This window comes from Melospiza georgiana, chromosome 10 (assembly GCF_028018845.1).
Source record: "Melospiza georgiana isolate bMelGeo1 chromosome 10, bMelGeo1.pri, whole genome shotgun sequence".
Taxonomy (NCBI): domain Eukaryota; kingdom Metazoa; phylum Chordata; class Aves; order Passeriformes; family Passerellidae; genus Melospiza; species Melospiza georgiana.
The window spans coordinates 1,867,964-1,880,389 of NC_080439.1; the positions used below are offsets into that span (position 1 = coordinate 1,867,964).

Sequence of the window (12,426 nt, forward strand, 5' to 3'; positions counted from 1 at the left end):
GGGAGGGAGAGGGCGGGAGCGGTGACGCAGCGCGGGCGCGGGGAGGGAAGGAGGGGCCGCCTCAGCGCCGCCGCCATCTTGGGCGCTGAGGGGCTGAGGGGAGGGGCGGCGGCACGGGCGCTCCCCGCGCCTGCGCTGCTGCCGGGAAGGAACCAAAGTTAATATTTTAATCCTTCCCCCAACTGCGCTTTCCCTTCGCTCCCCTCGTGGAGCCGACAGTTAACAGTTTAATCCTTCCGGTCGCTACACTTGGCGTTCACTCCCCTCACGGAGCCGAAAGTTGACCCCTGAATCGCTCTCCCCACTACACCTTACATGCAGTCCCCTCACAGAGCCCGAAGTTAATAGTTAAATCCTTCCCCTCAATAAAGTTTGCATTTGCCCCTATCATGGAGTCAAAAATTAAGTTTAATCCTTCCCCTCGTTACACTTTGCATTTGTTTGCATCATGGAGCCGAAAATTACACGTAAATCTTTTCCCTCCCTACACTTTGCATTCACTAAGAGTAATCCCCCTTCCTTCCAGTCTTCCAGAATTTTAGCAAAAAAAAAAAAGCTGCTACAGAAACTTTAAATTTTTAATGAAATAAGATAAACAGTATTGAAAGCAATAGAGAGATACACTTGCAGAGCAGAGGGGACAGTAATTTTGTTCCTACTTCTGAAATTTTACATGGAAAATAATGCTTTTGTGCCATTACTAAAATAATTCTCTAGGGTATGCATATAAATAAACAAACAAACAAATAAATATACACATACTGGCCTGATCCTGCATGTAGCCTCTACTCATTTTTAATGATTGGAAATTAACTCTGTGACATCTTTATTGTTGATAGAGCTTGTTATAATTTTCCATGATACTTGCTGAGAAAAGTCAAAGTTGTGATAGGAGATGCTTTTCTCAAGCGTGAAAATGAAGTCACCAAGTCCCTCAGAGACTGAGGAAAGAGAACTTGGTTTAGCTCCTGGGGAAAACACAATAATTTTTCAGACTATGTGTGTTTTATCTCTGGACGTTTCCCAGAGAATGAGGCTTGGCTCTAGATAGTTCTCCAAAAAAACCCCAAAAGTGGCAGAGGCTGAGTCACCGCAGCCCCATCTGCTGCATAAACGTAGCAGCGATGTCACAGCAATATGAGGAAGGTAAATTAGTCAGGGCTAATTAGCGCTGGTGGTATTTCATACAGGCATGGCTTGTCTCACAGTGTGTAAAGCATTTTCTCCAAACCTGGTGTGGGACAGCAGCCCTTTCACATCCTAGTCTGGATGGACAAAAATGACATTTTCTAAATACAGCTATTTACTTTTTAAAATGTGATGCGGATTCTCTATGTAGTAATGTTCTAGAAGACTACATAGAGATAAAAATTTTTTAAAAATTAGTATCTTTAGTTAGTGCTTAGTTTCATTTACAGAGTGTTAGGAATGTTCAGCCTAGAGAAGAGAAGTCTCTGGGGTGATCTATAGAGCCCCTTCCAGAGCCTAAAGGGGCTCCAGGAGAGCTGGAGAGGGACTTTGGACAAGGGATGGAGGGACAGGACACAGGGAATGGTTTTGAACTGAAAGGGCGTAGGTTTAGATTAGATATTAGGCAGAAATTCTCCGATGAATAATGAAATTGGACTCTGGTACTGCATGTTCCATTCCTGCCCAGTGCTCAGAACTAGTCAGAACATGATGGTAAAAAATACCCACTGTGTCAGACCCAGCCTGGAATTTTATAAAGGAAGGAAAATATTTTTATTCCATCAGTGCCCTTCTCATCAGCACCTTTCCCATGTCTTTATTACCCCAGCCATGCTCATCCCACCAGCTGGGGAGGATGGAATGGGAGAGGCAGCACATCCTGGCCTGACTCAGAGCCCAAAGCAGTGCCAGTGACCTGGCAGGGAAATCATCCTTCTGCTGCCCTTCCCTCTGCTGCCCTTCCTTCCTTCTGTGCTCCTGCAAAAGGACTGACCAGGTCAGGGGCTGAGCAACAACCCCGTCCCTGTGTGAGCAACCACTTGAAAATAACTGAGAATCACCCTGGAGAGGCTTCCTCCAAATGCAGCCCTGCCCAAAAATCACCTTGCTGCACCACCTCGCTGCTTTGACTATATGTATGTGGGTAAAAAACATGTAACATAAATAAAAATTATTTATTTATGTTAGCATTTACTAATATTTATTAGTAAATATGTAAAATATTAAAAACTTATTTACTAATATTAGTATTTACTAATATTTATTACTAAAATATATAAAATATATTAAATTTACTTATATGAGCATTTTCTATATTTATTAGTAAAAACGTGTAAAATACATAAAACTTATTAACTTATATTAGTACTTATTAATATTTTTAGTAAAAATATGTAGTGTATCAAATTTATTTACTTATATTAGTATTCACTAATATTTATTAGTAAAAATATGTAAAATATATAAAATTTACTTATATGAACATTTTCTAATATTTATTAGTAAAAATATGTAAAATATATAAAATGTATTAACTTATATTAGTATTTACTAGTGTTTATTACTAAAAATATGTAAAATATATAAAATTTATTTACAAACACCCCGTTTCCTTTCTGTGTAACTCCATAATAATATCCAAAATGTGCTTTGCTCTTGCTGAGTTATGAAGGAAGACAATCCTTTGGTGGCCTTTTGATCTGGTATCATCCAAAGAATTATTTATATTGTGATTTCATTGTAGATATAATCAGAGGTGAATCAATGCATTTTGTGTAACTGTAATCTAGTTAAGCTGCTTGGCTCTCAGAGGAACAATTACATTATTTCTGTTTGATTTTACCTCAGGTCCACAGTGCAGAAACCCTCAGAGGAACAATGTTGAAGGATAGAGCAGTTCCCCTCTGAATCCTCAATCCTGTGTCACTGGGCTGTCTTGAAAAAAAAAACAACAACAAACCCAAACAATTGGATATTCTAATTCTGAATGAGTGTTTTTTGCTAAATCTTTTTTTTTTTTTTTTTTTGCTAAATCAGTTTTTTTACTAAATCAGTTTTTTTTACAGTTTTTGTATTGTAGGTGCCTACAACATAATAAATTATGCATAAAACACAAATTCTTGTGGTATGGTGCTGTTCAGACTTCATGTGATGCTACACAACAAAGCTCTGCTTCTTTGTTATTTTTTGCATATTTTTTAGCTTGGAAATAATAATGCAAATGTAAAGGTGGGAATTAGGCTCTGCTCACCCTCCTATCCTTTGAGCAGCAGATAGATTTGTTTTACAAAGAGTTTACATTTTGTTTACAATTCACAATTGGTGAATTTTGCACCTCGTTATGCAATTAGAAAATGTTTAATTCTCAGCTTATCTTAAACACTTCTTTGGAGTAATAATGTGAATTGATCTGAATGCTTTTACTAATGTATTAGTGTAAATATATATAAAATGGAGGAAATTTATTTACTAGATGTACACTTATGTGAAAGGAGCTCCTGCAAATGGCTTTTCATGGCCCTATCTCCCTCCTATAAGGAACAAAATGTTATGTAAAGCTGCAAAGATTTGTGTTGCACACAGAAAAACACCCATTAATCCCGGGGTTTATCCAAATGGAATAGCTGGTATTAACAAAGAAGCAGCCCACTGCTGGGAGGATATTTTATAATAATCTTTCAGCTGCTGTGCTCAGACAGGTTGGAAGGGGATTTCTGATGGGAGTTGGCCAAAGGGCTTTGGATGAGGGGAGGAACCAAAGATTTGGCCCACGGACACTTGGACAGCCCTGCTGTCTCCAGGCTGGGCTCACACTCACTCAGGGTTTGCTCCCTTGTGGAGGAACATTTTTATTGCAAAGCTGTAGAGCTCCTGTGTGTGGTTTCCTTGGATTGTTCATTTAGAACCACTGGTTATGTTTCTTCATTTAGAACCACTGTATTTAGGTTACACTGTATTCTGCTTTTCTTTCTATTTAGAAAAATAAGAAGTATTTCCACTTTGAGAAAAGTACTGTTCAGTCGGGGTGGTACTTAAAAACTCACTTTTAAAAATCAGCTTCTTAAAGTGATGGACTGCACAGGCTTGGAAAGGAAAATCAGCTTCACATGTTTGCAGCATGACAGAATTCAATGCCTTCCCTTTGTAACCCTTCACTGAAATCCTGGGGCTGCTCCTCTCTCAGACGTTAGGGCAGCCAAGGGCCTGCTGTGGCATGTTTGCCACAATTCAGCCCATAAATGTTCACTTTTTCATGTGCTAAATCAGAGCTTTTGCAGACAAATTTGTAGGTCATGACGTGACCATTGGCAAAAATGTTCCTTGGTGCACAGAGCTGGAGTAGTTCCCAAAAATCCATCAGCTGCAAGCAGCCCAAGAAGGAGAGGAATCAATCCTCAATCAGCAGATTGTGGTGTCCAGCTGCTTTGCCTTTCCAGCACAATTTCCTATTAGAGGAAAGGGAAAAAATTCATTTGAGATAAAAAGTGAAGAAATGGCTATGAAATGAGCCAAGTCAGGGTGCCCTGGAAGATCCAGGGAAGTGGTTTTTCCATGTTAAAACAAATCCTTGTAGCACTTGATGGTGGGACAGGGACAAAAAAATGCTTCTGTCTCTGGTTTGGGGTGAGTTCAGTAATATTTCTAAAAGGAAAGGAAAATTTCTGATCTGCTGGCAGGTCTGGGAGCTCCAGTATTCTGGATCCTGTTCCACTTGACTGCAGGAAATTTGCTTTTCCATCCTTAATTCCTCAGGTTTCCAGAAGGAAGGCTGATCATTGGAGCTGTATTTGAAAAATCAATCAACACAAATGCTCAGGTAATTAAATGGTGGGAGGTGTTAGGTGATGTGGTTCGTGTTGCACACAGAAACACTGATAGGATCATGAAAACAGAGATATTTTGGGGAGCATCTCAGGTTTAAACTCTTATTTCTGGCTGTTAACACTTCCAGGGAGCAGAGTTTAGCTCATAAAACAGCACCAAACCCAAGATGCAACAAAAATGTAAATGTCCAGCTGCAGATTGCCATTGTCAGTGCTGTGTCTCAGGCTCATTTTGAAAGGAAACTCGAATACATGGCTGAATAAAGAAATTTGAAAGGCTCAGGGCTTGGTATTGAGCAGAGAAATGAAAATACTCCAAGTTTGCATCTCTCTTTGTTCCGCTGTAATGGAGAAAATGAGAGCTCTGAGCAGCAGCACTAACGAGGCCCATTCTCCCAAGGCTCAGGACTGAGATTTCCTTGATTTTCTGATGGCTGATAAATGGTAATATTTCTGTTCAGCTTTTCTTTTGAGGGGGAAGAATGGGCACATAATTTTCCTGAATTACACAGCATTTCAGCAGCTTCAGGAATCTGTGCCTCAGTCAGATCACTGAGATCAACCCTTCCTTGGAGTGCTCATTATTCCTCTTTATATTCAAATTTCACTCCAGTTATGAACTGGTAACCAGGGCTCTTCCAAATCACAACCAACATTGGAAAAAATGGGAATTCCCATTTGGGAATCTGCTTGTTTGGGCATCACTCATTGTTAGGAATTTTCAGTGCCACAAAGTGAAACTTCATCTTAATGCATGATGAAAACAAATGTGGGCTTTACCTAGAGAGCAGCAACACATTTATATTTATATTTATATTTATATTTATATTTATATTTATATTTATATTTATATTTATATTTATATTTATATTTATATTTATATTTATATTTATATCTATATCTATATCTATATCTATATCTATATCTATATCTATATCTATATCTATATCCATAGGTTTAATATATTCACATACCTATATTTATATATTCATTTGTATTTTTATATATAGGTGTGTACATAATTATATAATTATATATTTATATTTATTTAACAAATTGAAAAATGTCTCTGAGAATAAGCCCATCAGTGCTGCAATGAGGCAGTTTTTGTTTTAAAAAAGCGATTTTTAGCTGTGTGCTTTAAGCCTCTCGGGGAGTTCTGGGGCTCCCCTGCTCTGCGTTTGAATTTGCAACCCGGTAGTTTCGTTTTGACGAGCTGCAGGAAGCCCCACACACCGCAAGATGTCTCAGCGAGGAAACACATTTGATACAAGTATTTTTAAATAATATTTCTCAATTTTCAGGTGTTTTTCTCGGGTTTTCCTTAGTGCTTGACAGGGGCTTTTGAGCAGCTCACGAGGAAGACAAGCCTGTAAATTTACCTGTTAGCGTGGGCAATAAATGGGGATTTTAAATAAGCAATGATCCAAATGACTCAGTGGAAAACCTTAAGTGTCAAAAAGAAAAGGCACAATGTAGGTGACAGCTAAGAAATTTTAAATTTTCCTGTGTCGGTTAAATGGAAGAGTTATGTAAAACTATAATAATTTCCACAATGCTTGACTTTAATATATTAAATGTTTTTAAATATTCACACTCAGGATTAAGACTGGAGTTGCTGTGAGCAGACAGTTCTTTGCAGAGTGTTTGCTCCAAAGTTGCATTATCTTTATGGCCTGATATAGTTTTATCTGGGAAACTGCTGCCCTCAGCTTTGACCGTTCGGGGAGAGCACCAGGAGGGATTGCACGCATGAAATGTTGATTTGAAATGAGGAGCAGCCTCAGCTTTGCACCAGAGTGCAAAGTTAATGCCTGGGAAGGAGCTTTTTTTGCTTTCTATTTCTTTGTGCACCTACAACACTCAGTACTTTGGCCTGAGAATTTTCTCACTTTTCTTTTCACTTCCCTTTCTCATAGCATTGCTGTCATTTATCTTCCCCCACCACCCCTCCTGATTAACTCCTTAAATTCTTCTGTAATTCTTTATTTTTTTTCACCTTTTCAGAGAATTCAAGCTGTGTAAATACTGATGGGCACATAAGAATTGTGTGACCACCTGTAGACATTTTAGGTAAATTAAACCTTTATTATTAATCCTCAACAAAGGAAAATCCACGTGAATTCAGCCCAAAATGATTCCCTTGTGCTGGGAAAGGCATCCAGCCCTGAGCCACCCCATGAGGAGCCAATTAATAAATTAATTTATCACTGTCAATGAAGCTGTTTGCAGAATGCCTTCATGTTTTGTGTTACATCCAAATGATGCCAGGGATTTTCACAGCAGCCTGGGACGGCCCTGTAAGAAATAAAACTTCTCTGAGCTCTTGAGACGCTCACATTCTTCAGTGATAAACGTGTGTGCTTTAGATAAAGCAACTGAAAACTATTGATCAAGGCACAGTTAGCCTTTAACTGCCAAGCAGAATTTCAGGGGAGATTGGCCTTTGTCTGGATCGATAAAATCCTTGCTGCTGCTCCCAGCTATAATTGCTGAAACCAAACAATAGGCATGGCTCAGGTTTCAGAGCCAGGTGGGTTATTAAACTCACAAAATTACTTATTTTTGCAAGTATTTTGCCAGAATCAGGGCAATGCAGTGCCTAGAAAGTTCTCATTGGCTAGGCAAATAAAAAAGGGTAAAACAAAGTAAAAGCAAGTCAACAAAAGGTTAAAACAAAAGTAAAAACCCAACAAAAAGTTGATCTTTGCACCAATGAAAGCACCTTGTAGGACTGAAAGGGAGCAGATGAGTAAGTATGGGGAGAACAAGGAAATAATAAAAAATATTCATCAAAAGCCACGGCTCATAAAGCATTGTCAGGAGCTTTGCATACATCGTGGGAAAGGAGAGCTTTGAGGAAGGAGCTGGCAGAAAACAATGAAATGGGGCTGTAAATGTCTGTAAACGTCTGTAAATGTCTGTAAATGTCTGTAAATGTCTGTAAATGTCTGTAAATGTCTGTAAATGTCTGTAAATGTCTGTAGGTCGCTCCAAGCAGAGGACAAACCCAAAAACCCGGGGGAAATCTGATAAGGAGACCGTGGGAGCTGCACTGCCCTTGGGACGGGGAGAAAGCTCTGCTGGGTACAGGGAGGGGACACACAGTGACAGGGCTGAGGGTGCCAGTCCAAGTGCCACAGACACATCAGGGATGAGCAGAACACCGAGCACAGCTGTGGAACAGAATATTGGAGAAACTGAAGCACAAGGAATGCTCGGGTTGCTAAAATCCCCGGCCTTCAGAATGTGCCTGGGCTCGTTACTGTCCATGAATTTCCATTTGCAAATGGTCCCTGCAGTGTGGTGTGTGCTGGGGGCCTCCACCCTGCAGAATTTACATCCCAAATTACAGCCAGTTGGCTAATCCAGGCTGTGGGATCTGAGAGATGGATGTCCAGAATCCAAACAGGATAGCTGAGCTAATTAAAGTGCAGGAAGCCTGATTGCAGCAGCACAGAACCCAGCAGGGCCCATTTACCTGGGGAGAAAACCTGTTTGATGTGCACGCAGCACTTCAGAGTGGTGCTGTCTCCTTTGCAGCACCCAGAACTTGTTTGACACAGGGAAGTCTCTCCTTTGGTTCAGTTACCTGTCCAAAATGAGACGGCACAGAGACATTTTGGGTAACACCAGTTATCTGGTACTGGAGAAGCATTGTCCTGCAGTCCTTAGACACTGCACTTCTCCTGGGTTCTAAATTATCTGCTTAAAATGGCATTTCATCCCCATTTCACCCCACTGGACCCATGTTCAGTGAGCTCCATGAATTATTCCTAAGCTCAGAAACCTGAATGTGACTTCAAACCACAGGGATCTTTTCAAGGAATGGCCAACAGGACTGGTCCCATTCTCTGGGTCTGTCAGCTTTAAATGCTGCCATCCAAACACACCTCCCTGAGAGGCCACAGGGTCCTGCAGGCCCTGGGGTTCAGATCCTTCTCTTTCTGTGTCCCACTCATTTTGTCACATTGACTTTTCTGTCAGCACAAAGGATCAGGCGCAGCAAACTCTTTAAGGAATAGGAGCAGACACTGAAGAATTTGAGCCCTTCAGCTACAGAACACCTGCATGAGACTGCCAGAAGGCAGCAATTAAAAATGCAAAACAGCGGGGTGAGCTGATGAAAAAATTCCCATATTTGAAGCAAAATAAACAGCTGACCCCAGCAAACATCTGACCCCAACTCTTCAAGGATTTTCATCCCATGAAAAGCCTTCAGCTCCCAGATTTCAGCTCCACTGCCTCAGGGCTCTTCAGATTCTGATTTCTCACCATCTCAAAGCATCCCAAACCCTTCAAACATCCTAAAAGTTTTGTAGCGAGTAATCTGTAAAAATTCTAAATAATAAAATAAGCCAAACCTATGTAGGAATAAATTATCCCTGTGCTGAGGGTTGGATTTTAGCACCGTCAGAATTCCTGAAACACCAAGACAATTCTGCTCATGGTGTTCAGCCAGGCAGTTCCAACTCCACAAGAGGGATGGAGCTGGAAGCTTTGGAACCTTTGGAAGTCCCTGAGTATTGATTTCACCACGGAACACGTGCTGGGATCAGATATCCAACAATTCCCAGGCTTCCCCTGGGAGCACACAGCGTGCTGGGGTGAGCCTGTGCTCAGAGCTGAGCCCAAATTCCCTCCCTCTGCAGCTTCCCAAGAGGTGCTGAGTGCCAGGGAGGGTTTTGCTCCAGGTTTGGGGCAGTGCACCCCATCTCTGTCCCATGCTGAGGGTTCTCTGCGTGCCCCAGCAGCTCCAGGAGCAGAGGAGCCCACGAAGCCCTGGCTCTGGATTGATGTCCCCTGCCAATGGAACATTTATCTCCGTGAGAATCAGCTTTTGTGCCTCACAGCCTTGCCTTTAAAGGGTGGTCACTTTTCTCTGCCTCACGGAGGTTTTAAATTAAACTTTCAGGCATCTAATTCCTCTGAGAACCTGCACCTCCAAGCCAGCCTGACTGAGATTTATTTTAAATCTTTAAAATGATTCCAAAAGGTTGGGGTCTCCTTGGGCAGATGGAACAGGCCTGCCTTCACTTCTCTGGGAAACCAAGCTCTTCAAAAATGCAATTTTTAAATACTTGATATTCTGTGAAGGGAATGGAATTGAGTTTATTCCTTTCCTTTGAAGCATAATGTAAAACATTTCTTCAAGTTGATGTGAGTGTCATTTAGTGTAATTTGATAACCTGTGTGCCTGAGAGCTTATTCTCATTTTTAGCTGTATGAGCTGGTCTATTTTACAACTTTATTTCTCCCTTCACCACTTGCTTCCTGGCTAATTTGAGACCCTGGTGCACCCTCATTAAACCTCTCAGGAGTGTTTCTCCCTGAGGAAGTGCTGAGGCCACAGAAGTAAATTCTGCTTTATAACAGACACGTGAGCAGATTAAGAGAATTCGCCCTCTACACATGCAAACATTTATAAATGTATCAATATGAAATACCACATTTTAAAGCATTGAATTGTTTGGCCTGGAAAACCAACATTAATGCCTTTTACAGATCTTTGTAGGGACAGAAGATGATATTTTCTATTGAGCCCAAATCACCAGAGCGGGCAATGAGAAATCCAGACATTTTCTCAGCTTTTAGCAAGTCTCAGCATGACTGAGGCTTTAGCCCCTGGTAATTAATTAGTCTCAGTATTAATAACAGCTACTATTGGGAAACTTCCCCTTGTTTACTATTTCAGCAAACCCACCTGATGTTTTTTTGTCTTTGAATAACCTGTGCATGAGACAACAGGGTATGTCTGGGTGATTTTATTGCTGCTTCACCCTTTTATAACTTGACATTCCTGTCTGTTTGTTAGTAAGAATGAAATGTAAACTTCCTACTTCCCACCTACTTCCTTGGTGTAATCCTGAAACAAAAAACGGGAGCACAAGGGAACAACCCCTGCCACGGCTTTTCCAGAGGCCAGGGCTGGGAAATCACCACAAACCCAAGGGGATTCAGCCCTTCCCTGGCTGATCTCCTGTGGGGACGGCAATGCAGGAACAAGGGGAGGACACGAGGGTCTCTGGGACAATGGGAGGGCACAGCTGCACCCTGGGGACAGCACTGGAGCCAGGCTCTGTCCAGGGCTGGGTGAGGAGCTCGTCCTGCTGGTCACCACCTCCCTGCAGGAATTGTTTCTAGAGTGCAGGAACGGCCAAATTCTCTTGTACATAACTAGATTGCAGCTCTCACCCCTCTCTTTTCAAATAAGAAACACATCTATTCCAGTGATTACAAAACAGCGTTTGATCACTGCTGACCAAATGACTTGACTGGTTTACATCTTGAAAAAAATTGAATTGAATCTTCATTTGACTTAAACCACTTAAATACTGCTCACCCATTTTATTTCCATGTGCTCGACTGCCCCTTTCTCATCATTCAACCTGAATAACCCCAAGTAAATAAAAAAAATAATAATAAAATGCTACGAGGTCCTATCTCAGGTATGAGATATCCCATCAGGTACATCAAGTAACTGCAGGTATAACAGTAGAATTTAATATTGTCAAAGTCCCTTATAAATATTTATGTATAAAAGTTCTTCAGAGTCCAGCACATCCAGATTTAATCTGTCCAATACAGTACGTTAAGAGTCACCAGAAGTGGATGGTAGAAATCCTTAAAAGGAATTGAGTTCCTTCATGGTGATGAAAGTCTCCTTTGGCTTCTTGTACTGCCTGGCAAACGAGGCCACCCTCTGGAGGGCCTCTGGCAGCCCCTCTCCCGTGAGGGCACAGCAGGGCTGCACGTACCAGTTCCTGTCACTGCAGTACTTCTTCATCTTCAGCTTCCTGGTGATCTCCTCGGCGTTCAGGGCTCCAGGCAGGTCCTGCTTGTTGGCCAGCACCACCACCGGGAGGTTTTTTATGGATTCGTTCTTTAAAATGAGCTCAAATTCCCTCCTGGACTCCTCCAGGCGCCGCTTGTCAGCGCTGTCCACCACGTACAGCAGCCCGCCCGCGTCCTCCAGGAAATTGCCCCAGAGCTCCCTCATTTTCTTCTGCCCTCCAACATCCCAAAAGGTCAGTGTGAAGTCCTTCCCTGCTTCAATCATATCCACGTTGAAGCCAATGGTTGGCATTGTTACAAAAGCATCCTTGTACCTGAGCTTGTAGAGCAGCGTGGATTTCCCCGCCGAGTCCAGCCCCAGCATCGGGATGTTGGCCCCCTTCCTTGAGGGCTTGCCGTTCTGCAGGCCCATTTATCCCGGGAATTCTCAATCCCAGGGATATTCCCCCTCTTCCCTGGGCCACTTTGTGTCTGGGCTGCCTGTCTCCCTGCTGAGGTGGGGCACAAAGCAGAGAGAGAAGAGGCAGCTGTGAGCCGTGGAGCCGCCGGGGCTGTGCACAAACACACGCTGCGTTTATCGGGGTGATAAGGAGCCACGAGGCTTCGGGAGGCGCAGAGCTCCGTGCCAAGCCTGTGGGTGGGACTGGGATGAGTAACCACGGCCCCACTGGCACAGGCACAAAGGTTACAGCCTGCCAGCTGCTTTGAGCAGCCACGTTCCCAGCACCTGCAGCCTGATCCACGGATCCCCTGATCACAGCCACGTCCTGGCTCCCAGAGAATCCCCCTGAGCATCCACAGCCAGCTGGGAGGAAAATGAGATTGATGCCTTAAGCTT

At 42.3% G+C, this 12,426-nt stretch overlaps 1 protein-coding gene across 1 annotated transcript; it reads right to left on the bottom strand.

The window, feature by feature from the left end:
* Positions 1-11,418: 11,418 nt before the first annotated feature.
* Positions 11,419-12,000, bottom strand: ARL14 (ADP ribosylation factor like GTPase 14). Its single transcript, XM_058031371.1, has one exon. It carries the CDS (start codon positions 11,998-12,000, stop codon positions 11,419-11,421), a length of 582 nt encoding a protein of 193 aa, XP_057887354.1.
* Between the last annotated feature and the right edge of the window lie 426 nt (positions 12,001-12,426).

Bases quoted from the DNA above. Each gene is read 5' to 3' on its own strand.
- ARL14 (XM_058031371.1), bottom strand. From the start codon at position 12,000: ATGGGCCTGCAGAACGGCAAGCCCTCAAGGAAGGGGGCCAACATCCCG.